This window comes from Citrus sinensis, chromosome 4 (genome assembly GCF_022201045.2).
Source record: "Citrus sinensis cultivar Valencia sweet orange chromosome 4, DVS_A1.0, whole genome shotgun sequence".
Lineage (NCBI taxonomy): Eukaryota > Viridiplantae > Streptophyta > Magnoliopsida > Sapindales > Rutaceae > Citrus > Citrus sinensis.
In genome coordinates, this window is record NC_068559.1 from 27,645,845 (window position 1) to 27,667,741 (window position 21,897).

Below are 21,897 nucleotides of genomic sequence, written 5' to 3' on the forward strand. Positions count from 1 at the left end.
AAATAAAATAAAAGAACAACTTAATTATTAATATTAAAATTTAAAATTTAATTTTACCTTTTATTTCACTGAGAGAGATTTAAAAGAGAGAAGAAAAAAACATGAGGGAAATATCTCTGTCCAATTAGAATTACTGGTTCCGTGAAGAATACGACATCGTCTTAAGAAGTACATGCACCGAAACGATAAGCACAGTGCATTGTGTGTCGTTAGCTAGCAACTTGGCCCTCAATTCATGAACATTATATATATTACTTTTTAAAATAAGAAAACAAAATTGGGACCGCTGACCTGAACGACTCTCTCTCTCTTGTTTCTCTGATCAAATTGAGTACCATGGAATTCTTTCTCTGATACCGCCCGCTTTTCGATTGTTTCCCGAGAAAATCTCGCTGCGATTCTGAAGCTTTTACTGCAATCAACGCTACTTGCCGCGTCAGCTCGTAGGTTTGATTTTTTTTCTTTAAAAAAAAATCTATTTTAAAAAAATTATTGTATCATAGCCTTTTCTTTCAAATCTATGCTGTATCTTTGATTTACTTGGTTTTTTTTTTGTTCAGTTCTTTCTTTCTGGCTAATGTTAGGTATTTTTTTCGATTTAAATGTCTCAATTTTGCAATATCAATGAATCTTTAATTGAATGAATGGAAGATGAGCTGTAATATTTTGGTATTGTATCTGTTTAATTTTTTCCGTCTGAATATTATTATCATGGATTTTTTACTTTCATATACTGAATCGGTATTGTATCTGTGACCTATGTCATGTGATATGAATTGGGGTTTGTATTGAAAGCGCATTCAGATTGCAATTTCTGATATAAGTTTTAGTTGGAACTGCTTAAAGGAAGTTTCCTGAGATTGGTCTTTAATCTAGGCTCAATTTAAGCTCTGTGGTAATAATTACCAGAGAATCTCTACTTGTTGATTTTTGCAAAAAGTAAACTTTAAGTTGTTGTATCCTTTTTGCTGATTACACTTGAGGAACTATCACTGGTTCATTATTCGTATTATAATTGATGACACTGAGTATTGTTGATTTTGGGTTGGTCTTTTACTGAATTTGTAGGCAGTGAGAATGTCGACTCCTGCAAGGAAGAGATTGATGAGGGATTTTAAGAGGTTACAACAAGATCCTCCGGCTGGCATTAGTGGTGCTCCTCAGGACAACAGTATAATGCTTTGGAATGCTGTTATATTCGGGTATGTGAATGGAGGAATCAACTTTCAATTTTTACTTTTTGTAGAAAATTTTCATTTTCGTGGTTCATTGGTTCTACTCAAGGTTTTGATAGGGTTGGTTGTACTAATATCTTTTACTGATTGAATTGCAGGCCGGATGATACCCCATGGGATGGAGGTAAACTCATTTATTGTACTTAATTTGCCTTAAAGAAGTTGTTCATTTTTTCCTCTCTTTTTGGGGTGGAGAAGGGATTGCTTCACTATATATATAGTAAGGCTACTCCCTATATATATAAAATTTTCCAATCAAGGATCCATGACCATATTAGAGTCAATGATGATCTAAAAGACACAGAAAAATAGACTCCAATATGTAGTTCATCTTGTAGTATATTGACATATGTGTTTTTTGTCTTTTAGCTTATTCCTGACCTTTAATATGGTCAGGGAACCCTGATTGGAAGCTCATAATTACACTGGATTTCTTCATCTATTACATGAAGTTCTTTTGTATTTCAGTTATCACTATCACAACAAATTAGCATAGTCCAAACTATTCCCCCTAAAAAAAAAAAAAATCAATAAAATCCCTAAATTTTTATGATTTTAAAGATAAAAGTAGAGTTTTCATTTTCGTCTCAAGTACATCCCTTAACTAATTTCTACATGTTTTTTAATGGTAAATCAATCTTTACCAAAAATAACTGAAATACCCTTTATAGTTAAGTTACTCTTGCATTAGAATCTTTAAAATTCAATATCAGAAGAGTAATTTGTCATTTTAATCAGAGCCAGAGACTTATTTTAAATATGAGCAAGGTTTTTGATGTCGCATTAATTGATGTATGTGTTTTCCTTTTTTTTTTTTTAATCTTTTTATGTACACTAACATTCACACAAACGTATACAATAAATTTATGATTAGCCTGACCTGATCAAATATCCTGGATCTGCCCTTAATTTTGGTGATGATTGTTATAGGAAGAGTGGTTGATCTTCAATATTTGTTTGTGCTTTTAGTTATTGGTAATTTCTTTTCCTCATTAATGTGAACGGTACTCTGGAAGATGTTAAACCATCTTGTGTTATTTAGAGGAAACCTCTTCATCCTTCGGTTTTATCTTTGAATGTTCTGTTTTGGGGGGTAGTTTAGTGTAGAGAGACATACCCATTTTATGCCATATATTTATCGTTTCGAATTAAATATGATGAAAAAAAGGTGGATATGTGCTTTCAATTTTTAGAAGGGTTTTTTTATGATGATAACTGACGCCATTATTTCTGTACTTGAATGGCTTTTTAGTGATAAATGCCACATTCTGAGATTTAATTCCTATGAGTGCCTTTACTGATGGCTAAAATTGAGCAAAATGGTATATGGGTTGTGCAGAACTGTTTTTTTTTGTTTTAAATCTAGTTTTGTATCAATTACTTTTATGAGTGTTTATTGCCATGTAGCGAGTTGTCACATCATGGTCTGTATTCAATCTGATTCATGTTTTCTATCCTTTTGATTCCTTCAGGTACGTTTAAATTGACACTTCAGTTCACAGAGGATTATCCAAATAAGCCACCAACAGTGCGCTTTGTTTCTCGAATGTTCCATCCAAATAGTAAGTCAGATGCAAGAACTTCTTACTTCCTTTAAACTTTACGTTCATCTTCACTTCCGATTAGACACCATATAAGATTATGTGGAATTACCATTTCATTAGGCTTTTAATCTTTATTCGTTCAAATCTCCTTTCCTACTAACCAACAATATCTTCGAAACAACAAGAATAGTCCTCACAAGCAGCAGAGCAATGCAGTGAAATAGAAAATTGTCCACCATCTCATTCATAGAACATGAGATCACCTACTTACATTGACTTTTCACCTTCATCCTGGCTTGAACTCTGTATTCTCACCATTGCTTTAGTGCCTGCTTTATTTTTATTCTTTTAATCCCTTCTTGTGCTTTTATCATGACTGATTTTAAGTTTCAATTTTGCCTTGTGCTCGCTAGTTTATGCGGATGGAAGCATTTGCTTGGACATTCTACAAAATCAGTGGAGTCCAATTTACGATGTAGCAGCAATACTCACGTCAATTCAGGTATTTGATTCCTTTTTACCCTGATTTCTTCCTTTCAAGTTATGTGAAAACCTATAGATACTTTAAGTGAGAGAGAAGAAAGGGTCATTGGACCTTGCACTCGACCTTATTGTACATAAAGCTGAGAATGGTCCCCATAACAACAGTCCATCACCTTGTTTAGTACTTTCCAAAAACCAATACTTTGGTTGTCTCCATGTGAACATTAGTGTCCCTAGGCCATTGATGATCAATATTAATTATAGATCTGCTTTTGCATATTATAACATTGTGTTTTCATTCTTCCTTTCCTCATTGGAAGTGCACGTAGATGCTTGCTCACTACTTTGACCTCCATATTTTCCCATAGTCAGGGAAATGTTTAATTATCCCTTTTATTCCTTGCACGTGAGGCCATCAGAATTCCGCTTCCTTCTTTGATCCACTTCTTCTTTCTCTGATCGATTAGTTAACATCAGTTAAATTTTATTTTTAAGGTGTCATTAACTAGATTATGCAGGGGGGTTCTCTACCATAGTTAACTTTCCAGTTATGTTTAATATGTTCTGAGTTTGAAACAGGATGTAAGCTTGAATTTAATTGGCAGTGAAGAAGTCTAGTTATGACTTCTTGGAATCTTCACATTTGAAACTAAAGGGTCTAAAATGTCCTCTTTAACTTAGAAGTTAATGACCCCTTTGTATCTTTTTAGATGACTTAATAAATGGTTTTCATACCTTAAACGTTCTAATTCATTGTCATCTTTTGGTTGCAGTCATTGCTTTGTGACCCAAATCCAAACTCTCCTGCAAATTCGGAGGCAGCGCGGATGTTTAGCGAGAACAAGCGTGAATACAATAGGAGAGTACGGGAAATTGTTGAGCAGAGTTGGACTGCTGACTAGTGGCAACTTGTTGGAATGTAGGGAACTTCAAAAGTAGTCCAATGGCTTGTTCTAAATAACATTTAAGATTCAAAAGGTTGGTGGTGTGAACTCTTGACATGTTTTATGTTTGTTTCGGCTTATGAGGATGGATGGTTGGCCTCTTATTGTTAATTTCTCGTCTTTGGGTACATTGAACTCCACTCAGATTGTGTACATGTTATTTACTTGAGCTTGGGTCTTGATGGGACCAATATGAAGAAGCTATGCAGGCTGTGTGCATATAGTCGTTTGTGGTGAAAAAATGGTAGAAACTTCCAATTACTTTAGGAATTATTAATTAGGTACAAACACATGAAAATATATTACAATGAGTATGATAAAGTCACTACATTGTACTGAGATTTCCGCTACTCGTCCATCCTTCCTGGACTTGAATCGAATACTGCAGATTCCAAAGAACATCTTCTATCGAAGGTCGCTTGGCTGCATCCTTGCTGAGACAATTGATGGTGATTTCAACTGTAGTTCTTAATGAATCATATGCATAAGTGCCTCGTACGGAAGGATCGGCTTCAGCTCTTAATTTTGATGGGGCTTCTGCTAAGCACGTCTCCAGCTGTGAACAGAGAGAAAGTATCAGTTTAATCCAAAACGGGGTGATGAACTTTACTACCAAATAAATACTCGTTAAATTGCATAAATACCTGAAGCTTCAACCCATCGACTTCACTGGTGGATTTGACCAGCTTACCAGTAATAACTTGAAGAAGAATAACACCTAGCTGATAAACATCTTCCTTCTCCCCGTCTTCAGGTTGATTGGAGACATATTGTCCCCTGAGAGGGCTTTCCAATCCTTTCTGAGAATATTCAAAGAGCGGTAATTAACAACAAAGAGTAATCACACAAGTAATTAATATAATTTTGTACAGAGATGATCGATCTGTGTGGAAGGATAGCGTGTTCCTCACCTTAGATGGCAAGGGAATGTTATACCCGCTGAGTTTGGCTGTGAGAGCCTTATCCAACAAAATGTTCTCAGTCTTCAAGTTGTTACCGAAAATGCCTGGTGCAACTCCTGTGTGCAAGAATTGAACTCCCCTTGTCGCACCAATAATAATTGCCATTCTCTGTGGCCATTTCAGCATGTCCTTCTTTTTCCAGTCTGCCAAGCCACAAATAAATTACTAATTATGTATTTGCAGAAGATATAAAACTTGTTTTTGAAACATATAACCCATCTGCTTTACCAGTGAGGTAGTCCCGTAATGATCCATTAGAAATGTGTTCAAGCACAAGGAATACGGTGCTTCCGGTGTTGGGATGATCCTGATAAGTAAGTATGCAATGTCCAAGAATGCTGACCAGATGCCGATGCCTGAGCTTTGATAATAATTCCACGTGCTGCATTAAGCTTTGTGGCAGATGCCTCTGCTTTAGTTTCAGGCATTTCACCGAGACTCTTGAACCATCTGTGAGGAAGCCTTTATACAGCTGCAATGCCAATGTCGGAAGAAGTGAGAGAGAATCATTATTGTTAACAGTTTTACTCGGAAATCAATCTTATTTTGACCCTTCAAATGCAGTACAACTATCCAAGCAAATGACTTACGCACCTGTCCTTGAGATCCTTCACCTATCAAATTTGTTGGGTCAAAGTTGTTTGTTGCCTCTTCAATTTCCTCCAAGCTGAAACCACGAAATGGTGGAAGCCCTATTGCTGCTGATCTCATTGTCTGAGGCACGCGCCCTGCAATTATATGAACTTTAAAGAAAATTCTAGCAACTTACCAAGTAAAGCAATTTATTATCATCGGTTACCAGAGCCTTACTTGAATCAATTGCTGGCTTCGGAGAGCCTCGAACAGACATTTTATCGGCAACTGATCTCTCATATTTGTCATCTCCAGCTCCTGTTGTTTTTGATCTTCTGATTACAACCAAAACTAACAGCCCAAACACCACAACAAACCCCACAACGCCGCCAATGATACCAAGTATTAGGCCTACATCGACTCTGGTGCTTTGCTCGTCATCACTCTTAACATTAACAGGAGGCTTAACCGCCAATGCTTCTTTACGACAAAATGAATATGGGTGCTGATATTTTGTGTTCACCCCAGACAAACAATTCCACGTACTGACAACTGTTCTATTCAACGAATTTGATCCAATACAAGAAGGCAGTTTTCCTATCAACAAGTTGTGAGAAATGTCCACGAAATTAAGCTTAGCACTGCATGATATGTTCACTGGAAGAGCTTCACTCAACTGATTTCCAGCCAAATTAAGATACAGAATTGAAGGAAGAGAGAAAAGGAAAGATTGGATTGGTCCAACAAAGTTATTGGAAGAAATGTCAAATTGTTTTAGCTGATCAAAGTTCTTGAGTCCTGAAGGAATCTCAGATCTCAGAGAATTATTTCTTAGTATGACACTTACAATATTTTTGCTCAGTGAAGGAAACTTAGGACCAAAATCATTACCACCCAAATTCAGCTCTTCAAGAAGCACTAACCTTTGGAGATCTGGAACACTCCCATTTAACAAATTGTCAGCCAAAACAATACTCTTAAGATTCTTCAATGATGTAATCTCCATTGGAATCTCCCCATAAATGAAATTTGAGCTGATGTTTAGCACTTCAAGTGACCAAAATCTATTGATTTTGGAAGGTAATGGACCCCATAACCCCAAGGACACAAGTGACAACACTTTCAAGTTTGAAAGCTTTGTTAGTATAGTAAAAAATCTATCGATATTGAAGTTAGCAGACAGGGATTGCTGAGAAACTGAAAATTTCCCAAAAGTTGGTTTCAGGCTATGAGCTGGGGAGCTCTTGTTTCCAATGACGGTTAATTCAGTTACTCGACTATTTGAGCAGACAATCTTGAGAGAAGATGAAGAAGGAAGATAGCAGAAGTTAGTCCAATTTGTCCATCCCTGAAGAACTTCAGGATACTCAAGAAGCTTCTGAACTTGGAACAAGATTCTAGTTTCGCTTGGAGTCAGCTGCCCACTTGAAACTGGAACAAGCATCATAAAAATTACTAGAAAAAGCTTGAAACATAAAGAAACCACCCTGAATTTTTCCATTTCCGATTTTAAGGAAATTAGCTATTCCCAAGAGTTAAACCTGCACACTTGATAATCTTTAAGAAGATTTCATGAACTTCTAACGAATGATCAAGTGGAAACATAGATTGTAGAAACTTTGGTTATAGAAAATAAACAACTAAAAAGTAGGAACTTTGATTTTCTTGAGAAAGTGAAAGAAAAACAAAATTGAGAAAATGTAGAGACCATTTATGCGGAGTGAGTGAGAGATCCAAAGAGAGAGTGATGATACATGGATGTGAAGGGTCAAGGAACTCACAACTCAGGAATGCTCAAATGGCATATGAGACAATCATAGTGTATAATCTGCAGACATAATGACATCTGGGTCACTAATTCTTTTCTTTTTTTTTCAAATATTCAATTATTGACGTAGTTTTTCCGTTTATGTCAATAAGTCCTTGAACTAGTAAACTATAGTGCTTGATATGCTAACATTGTGAGGGCCTCCAATACGCTGAGGTGAAAGCCCTTAATTTACACGAGTAATTATATTTGATCCTTTCAATTTTTCTCGTGAGCCCTTATGTTATAATTAATCTTATTTATTTGAACAATTATTTTTATTAAATAATAAAAAAATTAAAACCAAAATAAATACAATTCTAGAAAGCCTAACAACATTTAGGGATGTCAAACATATTGGACTTGGATGAATTAGTTAGGCCGGTCCCGGGCATCACTTGATAAGCTCGGGGTCCAGCCTAGAACCTAGATTTTGTGAAAAAATATTATAATATATATTGCTTTAAATAATTATATTTATTTGACCCATATGTTATATATATTTAAAATTTTAAACATTCAAAGTTCATATTTTCATGTTCAATTTCATTAAAATAAATTTAAAAAGTATAAAATAAATTTAAAAAATTTATAAATTTTTAATATTATAAAATAAAAAATCATGGCTTAAATAGCCCGAATTAAAAACCCCTGCCTGAATGTCTAAAAAACATATTCGAATTGGGTCCGGATGTTTTTGCCATCTCTAATAGCTTTCTACCATTATTATCACTGCCTCAAGCCACCATATCACTAGCTCTTAGTTGTTGATTGACCCTACCAACAATTTCCCAATAGTTGCCTATCTAAACCACTCATTTATTTGAATTGATTTTTACGAAATTGATATGATAGCATCAAATCAAAATAATATCAAATGAAAAGAGGCAAAAATAGTTTTAGTATGAGAATTATGAAATTATAAATTAATTTGAATGAATGATAAATAATTAATATCGTCTAGCAATGAAGCGGCTGATATTGAAATGAATGATAAAGAATAGTGGCTTGGGTAGTGACAATGGTGATGGAAGGTGGCTAGGGCTTTTGAAATTATTTTATTTTTTTAATTACATTTTTATCATCATTTATAAGGATAATATTAGAAATAAGTGAGGTTAATTGAACAGTGGGGGTGGTGAGAGAAATTTAAGAAATCAAATATCACCACTCTAATTAGAGTTTGCCTTTAGTCTAGTAATCCTTTATTGAATGTCTGAAATACCCTTTTTAAGTCTTGAGAAACTTGGTGAAAATCCTATCTTATGACGGCAACTTGGTCATTTCATATCAATTATGGACTTATTTGATGCAAATTCAAAACCTATGTCATTATTTGAGAGAATATAGAAACTTAGGGATCCTAATTTGTTACCTTCTAGTCTAAATCATATTTTGACAATAGTAAAGAGTGGTTTGGGGATTGCGATAGCTAATGAAATAAGCTACTTATATAATGTGAATCAAATAAATTGGTGATTAAAAATGTGGTTTGATATTTGATAAATTGTGTTGTTGTGGTAGCTGAAAATTTAAAAAATAGAATACATATATTTGGTAAATTTTATTATAAAAATATTATTTTATTATATAAAGATTAAAATAAATCTAAGTTGTTATCAAAACAGTAAAACTTATGAAATAATTAAATTTTTTTTATCAAAACTTATTAAATAAATAACTTATAACATCTCAACCTCGATCTCAAAAAAGTCAAAAGCAATCCTAGTTACAGGGTACGCGAACCATCGTATTAAATTGCAACCGGGGTTCTCGATTCTCCCGAATCGCATACTCTAGTACGTAGAAAATCAACGATACCGCGAATTCTCAAACGCAGCAATTTGAGAACTTCGCTTCGCTGTTGACCACGCTGATTATGGTACACTCGCGAGTATATCAAAAGTGAAGCACGCGCCTGGGCACGTGGGGTTCGTGAACTAGAATTCGGTCATGAAAACTGAAATCACGAGTCGTTTCCGTATGCAAAATGACAGAAATAACCCCCATTAACGTCCAAAAATATATGATGACGGTCCTGAAATTATTTATAGGCTGACATGACAAGTAGGACAGAATAATCTCGAGCACGTGACATGTTGTCGGTGAAAGGCGTCCCTTAAAGTGAGTACATACAACGGTGGTTATATTCATAATCTTAATGATAAGTTAATTCTACCTAATCTTGTTTTAATCGTTCGAAACAAGTGCAACGATAGCCATATGTAGGGACAAGAAAAATAAACATAAATCAATTACATTATTATTTTTCTATAAATAAATGATTGAACTAATATATAGAGAGTTTTAAAAAGTGATCATATAGCTAGCAACCAGCAAGATGACTTTGTTTAGTATGAGATGCACATGTTATGCCTTGAAAAGAATGCCTTCTTCAGTACTGAGTAGAGTCGTCGTGTTTGGTGGATCCATGTATGCTTGTAATTAGTTTTTAACACATTAAGCAACAAGTGGGTACACATTTTGTAATCTTCTAACGACGCATTAGGAGGCCTAACACATGCTTGACGCATTTATAAGAGTTGTTTTTAAATTACATTAGAGCTCGAAAGAGTGGTCAACTAATAATAATGCAGTACTTAAATAAATACTTGAGATTCATAATTTGAATCCTAGGTAATGTGTTAATAATTAAAATTTGTTATATGTTAACTCTAGTTGGAACTTTATATTTTATTATTAATGAGATAATCTTACACTCCCTCTCGATAATATAAAATCATGTATCATATCACTTAAGATATAAACTATATATCCATCTATTCTATTTTTTAAAATACATTGAATATGAACTTTCAGATCAGTATAAATATAAGAGTATTATTTACCAAAATTATAACAAATTGTATTATAATAATAACCTGTCTATTAACTTAGAAAGTATAACACAAAATTTAGAAATATAGCAAAAATTGAATGAACGCATGAAATGATACTTTAAATTTTAAAAGTCAATCCATTTTGCCAACACAACTTTTTAGGTGTAAATCAAATAATCAACCATACCTACCAGCTTGTTGGATGCAATTTGGAATCGAGGATATCTAAACTCAAAAGTATAACATTCGGTTAATTAAAACCATTAAATTATTATATTTTATAGCCCCTTTAAATGTTGGATGTAGATTAGCATCTGATTTCATTACTTATTAATTCATAGTTGCAAACGTCGACACAAGTTCTCTTTAATAAATTGTATAAATTGATCCATCCATTTCCAATACCCGATGAAAGCTAGAAGCCTAGAACCACATTAAAACTCGATTGGGCTTGGATGCACATGAGTCGGTTGCTTACTAGACTGGGCCAACGCTACAGATTTTAAGCAATTTTTAAACCTCGGTTACTGGAAGCACCTTCCTAAATATCTGATTGCACCCTCTTCTCAGCAAAGTACACTTGAATAAAAATGAAGATGCATTTTAAAACAGCAATGGCCCCTTTTGGTTCCACGGGAGCCCACTAGGTTTACAAACTTAACGCAAACATTATGTATGAAAAAGGATCCAACTAAGTCGAAGCATCTCTAATTCAGAGCTAACTGTTGTTATAACGACTGGATCCAATGAACCGCGTGAGGGTAAAAATTTGAAATATTACGTAACAAATGCGTAACGCATAGGAACATTCTAAAATGGCCCATCTCTATCTTAACAATATTGCCTATAAGGATATATCAATAACATACAATGGACATAAAAAAAATATGTCACGAAAGTATTATATGTTATGAACATAAAATGTATATCAAGATCAAGAAAGTATTATATCATAGGCAATTAATGTCAAAATATGCATCACATGATCATCACATTTATAACATCACGAGTATCACAGTAATTCATTAAAAATACAATAGTTGGTTTTCTTTTTCCTTTTCTTTTTTTTAAAAAAGAAGCATTTCTTTTTCTTTTTTTTTTTACCTCCTTAAAAATGCAAAAGTTGATTCAAAACACACAATAATAATCGAAGAGCGTTCCTCATTTATGAAACTATTTTAAATTTCATATATACGTATTTTTGGCAGTCCATCTACGAAATCCAGAACAGTAGATCAGCTTTTGTCAGAGACTCAACTAACAAAGCATTCATTAACAGTAATAACAACTGAGTTAATTGATGACTTTCACTTTAACTAAGCTCGACAGCTGTCCACTAATTATCATTATTAACCATCAAATGTTTGGGCGGTTGACTATCGACGCTAAATCGATCCCATTTATTGGGTTGGCCCACGAATCTCAAATTACTATCGTAACCCCACCACTATCTCCACATATCAGTTACCGTACGGGGTACCAGAAAACTCAAACAAGAGGGTATTAAAGTAACTCCGTGCATCTGCTCTTATCGGAACTTGACAAAGGGTCCCACGTTTTTGAGGCCCAATGCAGACATTCGAGTTACGACGGTGTCGTATCGTGGCTCTTTTCCTCTCCAAATATAAGCTTTGCCATTTATCACAGTTTCAGATGCTTTCTAGCCTTTACTGTAGACACTAGGCAGTAAGCTCTGTAGAAGTGTAGAACCAAAAACAAAGAAAGGGGATTAAAAAAAAAACAGCCGTCTTTTTCTGTATTTTGTTGGATGCTCATTTAAGGTACATTTATATATTTTATTTATTCGATAAAGTTAGTATGTTAATTTATATTTCTCATTGAATAAGGCGTCTTCAGATCTTTGCATCTGCATGTTCATTAGTTTTTTCGCTGATTGAGTAATGAGCAGTTGTTAATGTTTCTAAAGTTTCTTCATTTTCAGATAAATTCTTAGATCCAACCTAACTTTGTTCACTGTTAGCTTCCTCCATTTCATTGTTTCAGTTTGTATTTGCTTCTCTTGATTAAAGTTATTTTCTTTTTTGGGGTTCTTGTGGACTAGATCTCTGATATTTTTTTCCTTATTTTAAATGCTCCTTTAGTTGTTTTTAGTTGTTGTTGTCGTATGATTCCTTTTCTGGGTATTGGGTAGATTTGGACTGTGGTTGTTGTTTGTTTCCTTTTGACTTTGAAATTGTTGAATGTGTACGTTCAATGTACTTCAAGCTAGGGTTCCTTTTTCAGCTGTAGTTGCTGTCTATGTTGAGGTTTTTGGTCCAAATTTTTGTCTTTTCTTTTTCCTTAACATGCTGCCCGCAGAAACTTTTAACATTTACTGGTCTTTAGCTCGTGCAAAAATGCTACCAGCTACTGTTAATTCTTTTTTTTTTTTGGGAGGTTTTAATTATGCATTTTATTTTACTTTTTGTAGATTTCTGTATTCACATTGATTATCAAATATGGGAAAGACCCCGGGAAAATGGATCAAGAGCTTACTTCTTGGGAAGAAATCATCTAAATCTAACTTGAAGGGAAGAGATATTCTGGTAACATATCCGTTCACATCAAAATTAATTTTCAATTCTTGTTAGTAATGTTCTTTTAGTTTGATTGATTATTTATATGGAAGTTATAATGGTATGTACATATAATCTTTTCAGAAATCTGCAAACAGAGAAGAATCACTGATCACTTCTAAGGTATCGGTGTCTGAATCATTTACGACCCCTCCATTGACTGAGCCACCAGCTCTTGAGATTAGTGCCCCAATTGCAGTGGACTTACAACATGGGGTAGCTGCAGCATTACTGAATGATGCTGTTAATCAGTCGTCTACAAAGGAAGATGGAGATGCTCTGATGACTACTAATTTGAGTTCGCAGGAAGTTCCTGACAGAATCAGGCATGAAGAAGCTGCCACAAAGGCACAGGCTGCTTTTAGAGGTTATCTGGTAAATATTTTTCTTCATGTTATTGTTAAGCTCTTGTATGAAAATAAAATTTGAATGAAACTTAAGGACAGTGTCATGGTCAGGTTACATCTTTGCTATGGTTGCCTAACATGAATCTAAGTTTAAGTTTCTTTAAACCAGCAGAGGCAGTACCTGTGGTTTCTGTGTCAACTAAGTTTAAATTTCTCTGAACTTAATGTCTTCAATTGGGGTAAATTTCTTTAGTTCCTCTGTTTTACAATAATAAAGGCAAAGTTCAACTTTACTGATTCTAGCTTAATGGCTTTGAAGGCTCGCCGGGCATTTCGAACCCTCAAGGGCATCATAAGGCTCCAAGCTGTCATTCGTGGTCACTTAGTTAGAAGACAAGCAGTTATAACCCTACGTTGTCTGCTGGGAATTGTTAAGTTTCAGGCATTGGCTCGTGGTCGAAGGGTTAGATATTCTGATATTGGAATTCAAGTTCAAAAGATATGCAGTTCAGGAAAATTTCAGGTTTTCTGATCTATTCATAATTGAGTTGGCCTTCTCATGCTTTTTTGACAGAGAAATAAATGTCTTTGGATTATGACATTCCCAATTTTTTCCATAAACTTGCTATCTCCATTGATTCCTGTAAGTAAATGATGGTTTTTCCTAAAGTTCTTCTTTCCATCAGGGTGCTAATTGTTCTTTGCCTGAAGTAAATTCATCAACTTCACTGGTGAAGCTTTCAAAGAATGCTGTTATTCGAAAGGTGACATTCACTTATTATTCTCGTATGTCTTGTTCAAGAATTCATTCTTTCAGATAGCCTTTTCTTACGATATTACTTGCTTCAACTGCAGTTTTGAAGAAAAATTTGTCGTAGGTTTTTTTATCTAGGTTTAGTTATCAACATGAGGTTTCCTTTGATGCTAATGGGTATGTTATTGCCGAGTGTACAAATGCTTCCATTTGAATATTTGTTACGTTTTATTCTGTACTTAATACTTCAGAATAGCTGTCCTTATAGTTTTGAATCTATCCAATTCAGTTGTCTGGAAAATGACATTAACTCGTTGGCTAAAGGTCCATATGGTATGTATGCATTAAATGTATACAAACCAATGGTCTAGGTGCATTGTGTGGTCAGTCACTTCATTCTCGTGACAGCCTACCATTTGTGATTCTCATTTACATAATTTTTTCCATCAATGGCAGCTTCTGGCTTCATCGCCAAGTGACAAACCTCTATGCCTTCGCTATGACCCAGGAGAACCTAACTCAGCCTGGCTGTGGCTTGAGCGCTGGATGAAGTCACGATTTTGGGAACCTCATTCTCAATTGAAGAGGAACGTCCAATCAAAGTCCGAGACCAAGCGTGGCAATTCTCAAACCATAGAAAATGAAAAAGGCATGTCAAAGCGAAACATCCGAAAATCAGCCCGTACTAATATTGAGAACAACTCAAGTCAATTTGCTTTAGAATCCGAGAAACCTAAACGCAATCCCAGGAAAGTTTCCAGCCACCTAGTTGATTCTGTTCAAGAACATGCACAAAGTGATATTGAGAAGGTAAAACGCAATACAAGAAAAGTTCCCAACTCCGTGAAAGAAGCTTCTGAGAGGTTGGAGGTTGACAATGAGAAACCAAAACGCAGTCTGAAGAAGGCATCTACTTCTGCTCCTCCTGATGTTTCAGTGCAGTTTACTGGCGATTCCGTTGACAAGTCGACGGATACAACAGTGTCAGTAACCAAACAGTCAGATGTTGATACAAATTTGAAACTGCCTGAAGTAGTTAGTACAGTTGATGAGTTACTTCATCATCCTGCAAGTGACTTGCAGCCTGCAGAGAGCCATGGTAAGATTGAAAATATTAAAGAGGCAGCTAAGGACATAAACTCTACTGATGATCAAATTAGTAATGACAACCAAAAAGCCAGCCAGAGAAGAAGTTCTTTGCCAGCAAAAATCGATGTTCAAGAAAATGGGTTACATAGCACACCAAAGGTGCCCAGCTATATGGCACCAACTGAATCTGCAAAGGCTAAGCTTAGAGGACAAGGGTCCCCTAGGCTTGCCCATGATGGGATTGACAAAAATGGTACAACCAGGAGGCATTCTTTGCCATCTTCCACCAGCAGCAAATTAAGTTCACTATCACCTCGTGTACCAAGGCTTGTTCAAACGGCTGGCAAAGGAATGGTCAGAGCCGACCGATCTCTTACATCTTCACGAGATGGTGGTGGTAAGAACTTGTAAATCTACCTTTATAGGCTTTTAATTTTTAAGCTGTATATATATATATATATATATATATATATTTGCAACAGAGTACTGATTTTTGTTCATTACTTTTTAACCTATTTTGCCTTCTGACTTATCACCCCGTGTTTCGACTTCAGATAAGGTAATCCAAGCAGAGTGGAGGAGGTAATTTGCTCATTGTTCCGCAGAAAAATCATCCAGACATTTGGTAGAAAGATGTGAACTAGGTTTTATTTGATCCAAGGAGTAGGAGTAGAACTATGACATGGATTTGTCAAGCAATCAAATAATTGGTGTGCTAAGTGTGCCTTTTTTTTTTAATATTAATATAGCCTTTTGGGTTTGTAGGGTGGGTAAATATCAAAGGTCCCAAAACATGGTTTGTTTTATTTAAGGTTTTTGTGCTCTGTGATTACTTTGTCGCGCAAGTGTGAGAAACCTTCTACTACTAATTTGGAACTTTTGTTAGACACAGTGTAGTATTGCAAAATTTGAATATCCAACATTGGAATCAGTTCATTGACCCCATCTGTACTAGTATTCTTACAAACAATTCGTGCTGATCCTACCAATCATTTTCAACTTTTCAGTGCACATGAAAGTACATAAAATGTCTTTATTTTAGTAAATCATACAATTCAAGACCTGCACTCACTCCAAGGGTGATTCTGTGTCACGTATATGAAAATTGCCTGGATTAAGTAAATATGGTAGTCGTCATTTCTTTTATTCGGTTACATTGGTCTCTATAGAGAATAGGGACGTTTCTTCTTTCCTCAATGGGGTGGTGTTTCAGATAGTGCAATAGGCATAGAGTGAAGTTCCCGGAGTCCAAGTAGGATGGAACTTTCCGAGGCTGACTGTATACCCGTTTCCAAGATAAATGCACCCATAACTTGCCGATACACCTCCATATACGGTTGAACTTGTACTATACGACCACAGAATTTTCCCAGTATTCGTATCCATCGCATATATTGGACCGTTAGCAGATACAGACCTAGCAAAAAGGACCCCGTTTACTACTGTAACGGGTCCATGAGCAGTTTCATTGCTGGGGTCCGCCGTCGACCACATAATCTCCCCTGAATTTGCATCCAAAGCAACCCATGCCCCCGCTGTTGTTGTTTGATGAGATGGAGCCAGAGTGAAGTTCACTCTATCGTTGTTGACAATGTTTGTGTACACTCTTCTTCCATCTGTGGCTGCACCCCATACTCCTCCTCCCTCTCTGCCACCAGGTCCAGCTAACTGCAAAATTAACAAGCCATAATTGAATCCTTGTCCATTTCTATTTAGCGGGAAAAAAAAGTTTTCGGTTTCTTGTTTGGCAAAGGTAGAAAAGTAAAAGTTGCGGGCTTACTTTGAACCAGATTATATCCCCACTATCACGGTCGAAAGCCCATGCAAAGCCACTCTTTTGTACAGCCACCACAACATCCCGGAACCTCCCGTTTGTAGAAATGGTAAGCAGCATAGGAGCCTCTCCAAAATCGGCATCGAGGTTTGGCCCCGGAGGGCAGTCAGGGTTATTAGGAACCAAACATGTGAAATAAAAGATATCATAGCCACCCAGTGGCTTTGCCCAGGCAATCCTTCCAGAATCAATGTCCAAGGCCACAATTGAATTGGCGTAGATATCAGAACTAATGCATTGATCAGGATGAGTTGGCTTTGTGGTCTGATTATTTTGTTTCTCTTGGCATTATAGCACTTCAGCTGGAGCTGTGTAGAGATTCCCAGTTCCTATATAAACACGTCTTCTTATTACATCAATAGCTGGGCTGCTTCCCCATACGGCAGCTCCTGAATATCCTCCCCGTTTGCCTCCATTATCAGGAAGCATATAGGTCTGCCAAATGATTCGACCATTTCGAACATCTAGCTTTGCTAGACTGCCGCGGAAAGTGCAGCATTGATCAGCTGGCAATGCCTCCTCTAGTGAAGAGAGTCCAACGTAGAATGCTCTAGTGATTGGAAAACAAGAAAATGAAAACAGAGTTTAAAAAATTAAGAAGAGAATCTTGATTCTTAAATCAGTGTTCATTGAAGATACTACTATGAGAGCTCTTCGTTACCCCATGTAGACTGAGCCAGACATGGTGATTTGAGATCGAGGACGAGGGTCTATTTGTGTAGACCATACAAGTTCCCCATTCGATCTGGAAACAGCAACCACGACGGCAACGGTAACATTAACAACAATCCCAGTGCCACTTAATCCTGTTAATTTACTGAGATTTTGCTCCCATATAAGAGCACCATTGAATGCATTGACTGCATATAAGTATCCATTCCAGGATGGGAAGTAGACTACACCGTTGGCTACTGCTGGTGTTGCGGATATGTCTTTGCCAGCATAAAAACTCCATCTTAGCCGCAAGTTTCTGACTGTTACAGGGTTGATTAGCACTTCTCCATAGGCATACCTCCTGTTATTCAAGTCTCCCCCATGATTTAACCACTGAAATCATTAACAGAATAGCAGTAAAGTTAACATAAATTAAACATAGCACCCGCTACTGTATGATCCATAGCTTCGAACAAGCATGCGACCATAAGAAAAATGGCCATGATGCCATGATGTTTCTTTTTCTGGTAGTAGGCCATGTTCAGTTAGCTAATTAATAATCAAAGGATGAATATGGAAATGGTACGTGCCCAGCTAATTTATAAGTGCGAAAAGGATCAACAAGAATCTTGAATTTGTTAAACCCAGTATACAATGTGATGTTAGAAAAATGTAAGTACATCAATTTGATCACGTGGGGTTGAAGTTAAAGTGACTGATTTTCAGCTCAGAATCTGGTAAAATCCATCAAGTTGTTAAAAATGTTCAAAACTGTTTCAAGAAGGACATCATTGTGTGAGGTCATGTATATCAAACTTTTCTGATTCTATTAAAGATTATTGAAAATACGAACCCCACACTCAGAATCCAAGCTTCTATCATTTCTCCTACAAGTAAAGATTTCCCATATTTGCTACAGTAAAAAATGTGATTGCTTATTGCAACCATCTCCAATCTTTGTTCATCAGGTCGTGGTCAATGTCCATTAAAATCATTTCCACTTCTCCTCATTATTCAGCTATGCCGCCCTAGGCAGCTAAGAAAGTCTCAATAGCCAAGAGTTTATTAATTTATTTGCACATTCAATTATCCAAAGTTCTATGCTAGGGAAGAAACAAACTTTATGGCGCTTTCATATCAGGCTTTTAATTAGCAATTGCAAGACAATTATTGATAAGAGCTTTCAAATTTCTTAAACTTGATCAAGTTATTTACATCGACAATATCTAATGGATCTACGTCGCTCATTCATAATCTTTTCACTCATTTCTACCATCATTCCTGGGATGACTCTGGCAGAAGAGTTCATAGTTGGGGATGAAATTGGATGGACAACAGGTTTCTATTACTCAGTCCTGTAATTTTTAGAATTATTAACAAATATCCTATTTCTTTTTTAATCTAATGCACACATACTAGTTAACTAGGCTCCACCCAGTACTATTAAACTACAAGCACTAAAGTGTTCATATAGTAAGGCCAGTTTGGTAATACCGTAGATTTTTAAATAATTGTTATTAGCTGTATATAGAAATAATTAGTTGTGAAAATAATCAGTTAAATATTTAGTGAAATTTATTTTTAAAAATGTTATGAGTTTTAAAAATAGTCATATGTATTTAATAGTTCTTGTCGTTAAACTACAGTAATAATTCAAATGACTAAAATAGGCATAATATTGAATACAGTTTATTTTGCATATCTATACACATGTATATATATTTTTTAAAATTTTGTACATAAAATAATTGATAACTAATAAATATTTTTATTTTATTAGTTTCATTTTTTATTTTGTTATCTCAATATATAATTATTAATAATAATAATCTCTTTAAATTTAATGATTTTATTTTCTAATAGAATAATGATAGTTTTGTAATATATGTGAGCATATACATAGAATTGTATTAAATATAAAACTGAATCTCAAAATGAGGTTTTAAAAAAACTATTCCTTTTGTACTTTTCAAAATTTACAAGAAGTGAGGTGATTTTGTCAAACATAATTTTTAAAAAACTTTCCAAATATCGATATTAATTTTTAACTTTTTAAAATTACTTTTTTATCTTCTAAAAAGTAACCCTAAATAATTCAACATTACTTAAGGAGGTGGTTGTGAACACGTTTTTACATGATGGTGGTTTTATTAGCTCACTATATGTTGTTGTTTAGTCAGATCCACGTTGAAATTGTGTATTTTTGGAATTAGTATTTTTCTGATACCCAGTTGGAGCTCACAACGTGTTTAGAGTGACTGAAACTGGCTTTCAAGACTGCATGGTGCCACCACAAAGTGAGGCGCCCTTGCGTTTCTGAAAGTGATACAATTGTTTTGGAAACTCCTGGAAGAAAATAGTACATTTGTGGCGTTGGCAAACACTGTGAGAACGGTGGCCAAAAGCTTGTTATAACAGTGCAACCAACTCCAAGCATTGCACCTTCTCTTCTCCAGTCAATGCCCTGTTATTCTTCGAAGGGTGCAAAAACCACCACTTATCAGACTTTACGCCGGGATATTGGTTGCGATTATCGCTCTAGTCATGGCTTATCGTTAACATTATTAGTGACTGACTGATCAACATTAATTTGTTTAATTATTTATTAGTTAAACTTAATTATATGTATGTATGTATGTATTCATCAATTGTCTAAATGATGATGCTATGAATAAAAATTGTTAGGGAAAAGACTTTGCATTTGTTATTCATACAATCTATTTTTGACAACTCTATATACATACACACGAAAATTATTATATTTGTAGAAGGGAAGGATAGAACTTGAGATTTTCATTTAATTTGGCGATAATAACCCTTTGCTTGTAAAAGTATAATTCATGAATATATAAAATTGGCCACAAGCTTATACTATAAACATATAAACAAACTATCAAACTATATGCCTCATCCAGAAACTTTTCGCTAAACAGTGCATGCGTACATTTTAAATAGGGATGGCAAAAATCCCAACAGGGACAGATACCTTTGGGGATTTTCCCTATTCGGGGAGGGTATGCAGATAATTTCATACCCAATTTCTTATTCGGGGAGGGGACGAGGATGAGGTGGAATCCCCATCCCCTACCCATTTCCCCATTTTAATTTTAATTTTAATTTTATTTTTATTTTTTAAAATTACTAGTAAATAAATAATAAAATTTGAATTATAAAATTATAAATATTGGTAAAAATAACAAATATCAAAATATTTATATTATTAAACTTTTAGGCCTAATTAACTAATTAAAGTCCTAAATTTTTATTTAGGACATTAAAAAAACCGGGTAAATTCTATTAGCAAAAAAAAATTGTTTTAATTTTAATGTTCATTAAATGTTTTAAACTTAAATCTATTTTTTATTTATTTTTAGACGTTATAATTGCCCACAGCGAATCATAATTTTAATATATAATTTAATCGAATATAATCTAATCTAATATTTGCTCTTAATTTGCTCCGACTTAACTATTGTGCTATAAAGGTAATAGTCCACATTTATAAAGTGCCCACGCCACCATTGAAAAAGTTAATTTTGAATCTAAATTTGATTTTATTTGTAACAATTTTGTATTAGACTATTAATTTATTCACGATAGTTTGTAAAAGAAGTTTGTATCCCTTACATATTGCGTTACTTACTAATTTAATGTATGTGACTTTTGTAATGGATATTAATGTAAGATATATTTCAAACTTTACTTTTATTTAAATTTTTTATTTTAATATGATTAACTCAAAATCGAAAATAAAAAATGTATTAATTATTTGTGGATCGGGAACCTTTGGGGATCCCCTGTTATTATTCGGGGAGAGGATGAGAATTCTCTCAAGTAATTCTGACGGGGACGGAGACATACGCAAAATATCGGGGATGGGTACGGGGAGATTGGTCTCCTCCCCTCCCCATTGCCATCCCTAATTTTAAATATATACATATTTACAAAAGTATTTTCAAAGTGGAAAGCATACAATAATGTGTGTCGGGACTTAACTCAACTTATCATAAATTATGTTGCATGAAATCCTATAAAAACTTGAGAGAAATATGGTAAATAGGAAAATTATGAATTGACGGCTAAGTAAGTAGATATAATTTATAAATAAAAATAAAGTTTTACTCCATACTAAACAGAATTCATAAGCAAATATGAAATTATATATAAAATATATGATAAAATTGTACCAAACAGTAGCTAGCTAGAGGGTGTGTGCGTGTATCATCCTCCTTAACTCAGTTAATCATATGACACA

The 21,897-nt window shown here is 34.8% G+C and overlaps 4 protein-coding genes across 7 annotated transcripts; 2 read left to right on the plus strand and 2 right to left on the minus strand.

Annotated features, from left to right (window-relative positions):
- The first annotated feature begins 258 nt into the window (after positions 1-258).
- Positions 259-4,425, plus strand: LOC102607558 (ubiquitin-conjugating enzyme E2 2). Of its 2 annotated transcripts, none has more exons than XM_006483153.4 (6): positions 259-443; positions 1,069-1,202; positions 1,334-1,359; positions 2,708-2,797; positions 3,193-3,281; positions 4,036-4,425. In XM_006483153.4, exons 2-6 carry the CDS (start codon positions 1,078-1,080, stop codon positions 4,162-4,164), a joined length of 459 nt encoding a protein of 152 aa, XP_006483216.1. In that variant the 5' UTR covers positions 259-443; positions 1,069-1,077; the 3' UTR covers positions 4,165-4,425. The 2 variants fall into 2 exon arrangements, with proteins under 2 accessions (XP_006483216.1, XP_006483215.1); XM_006483152.4 differs by having other exon boundaries at positions 260-447.
- Positions 4,426-4,433: 8 nt separating this feature from the next.
- LOC102608058 (probable LRR receptor-like serine/threonine-protein kinase At1g14390) lies at positions 4,434-7,547 on the minus strand. Its single transcript, XM_006483154.4, has 6 exons — positions 5,979-7,547; positions 5,763-5,896; positions 5,397-5,640; positions 5,118-5,311; positions 4,851-5,006; positions 4,434-4,762 (listed from the first exon to the last, which is right to left on the minus strand). Exons 1-6 carry the CDS (start codon positions 7,240-7,242, stop codon positions 4,532-4,534), a joined length of 2,223 nt encoding a protein of 740 aa, XP_006483217.1. The 5' UTR covers positions 7,243-7,547; the 3' UTR covers positions 4,434-4,531.
- A 4,456-nt stretch (positions 7,548-12,003) lies between these two features.
- On the plus strand, positions 12,004-16,094 carry LOC102607077 (protein IQ-DOMAIN 29-like). 3 transcript variants are annotated; one of them, XM_006483150.4, is made up of 7 exons: positions 12,004-12,169; positions 12,820-12,934; positions 13,049-13,339; positions 13,631-13,834; positions 13,998-14,075; positions 14,522-15,551; positions 15,709-16,094. In XM_006483150.4, the coding sequence occupies exons 2-7, from the start codon at positions 12,848-12,850 to the stop codon at positions 15,738-15,740; spliced, it is 1,722 nt and encodes a 573-aa protein (XP_006483213.1). In that variant the 5' UTR covers positions 12,004-12,169; positions 12,820-12,847; the 3' UTR covers positions 15,741-16,094. The 3 variants fall into 3 exon arrangements, with proteins under 3 accessions (XP_006483213.1, XP_024957000.1, XP_052295998.1); XM_025101232.2 differs by lacking the exon at positions 12,004-12,169 and adding an exon at positions 12,195-12,286; XM_052440038.1 differs by lacking the exon at positions 12,004-12,169 and adding an exon at positions 12,346-12,364.
- A 269-nt stretch (positions 16,095-16,363) lies between these two features.
- LOC107177615 (uncharacterized) lies at positions 16,364-18,181 on the minus strand. Its single transcript, XM_025101590.1, has 5 exons — positions 18,128-18,181; positions 17,650-18,035; positions 17,343-17,538; positions 16,935-17,252; positions 16,364-16,822 (listed from the first exon to the last, which is right to left on the minus strand). Exons 1-5 carry the CDS (start codon positions 18,179-18,181, stop codon positions 16,364-16,366), a joined length of 1,413 nt encoding a protein of 470 aa, XP_024957358.1.
- Positions 18,182-21,897: the final 3,716 nt, after the last annotated feature.

Coding starts and splice junctions, on each gene's coding strand:
- LOC102607558 (XM_006483153.4), top strand. CDS start 1,078: ATGTCGACTCCTGCAAGGAAGAGATTGATGAGGGATTTTAAGAGGTTA. Junction 1,360..2,707: donor TGATACCCCATGGGATGGAG/GTAAACTCATTT, acceptor TGATTCCTTCAG/GTACGTTTAAATTGACACTT. Junction 2,798..3,192: donor TCGAATGTTCCATCCAAATA/GTAAGTCAGATG, acceptor TGTGCTCGCTAG/TTTATGCGGATGGAAGCATT.
- LOC102608058 (XM_006483154.4), bottom strand. CDS start 7,242: ATGGAAAAATTCAGGGTGGTTTCTTTATGTTTCAAGCTTTTTCTAGTA. Junction 5,897..5,978: donor GAAGCCAGCAATTGATTCAA/GTAAGGCTCTGG, acceptor ATATAATTGCAG/GGCGCGTGCCTCAGACAATG. Junction 5,007..5,117: donor ACATTCCCTTGCCATCTAAG/GTGAGGAACACG, acceptor GAATATTCTCAG/AAAGGATTGGAAAGCCCTCT.
- LOC102607077 (XM_006483150.4), top strand. CDS start 12,848: ATGGGAAAGACCCCGGGAAAATGGATCAAGAGCTTACTTCTTGGGAAG. Junction 13,340..13,630: donor CTGCTTTTAGAGGTTATCTG/GTAAATATTTTT, acceptor ATGGCTTTGAAG/GCTCGCCGGGCATTTCGAAC. Junction 15,552..15,708: donor ATCTTCACGAGATGGTGGTG/GTAAGAACTTGT, acceptor TTTCGACTTCAG/ATAAGGTAATCCAAGCAGAG.
- LOC107177615 (XM_025101590.1), bottom strand. CDS start 18,181: ATGGCCTACTACCAGAAAAAGAAACATCATGGCATCATGGCCATTTTT. Junction 17,539..17,649: donor TCTGGCTCAGTCTACATGGG/GTAACGAAGAGC, acceptor TCCAATCACTAG/AGCATTCTACGTTGGACTCT. Junction 16,823..16,934: donor GGGATATAATCTGGTTCAAA/GTAAGCCCGCAA, acceptor TTAATTTTGCAG/TTAGCTGGACCTGGTGGCAG.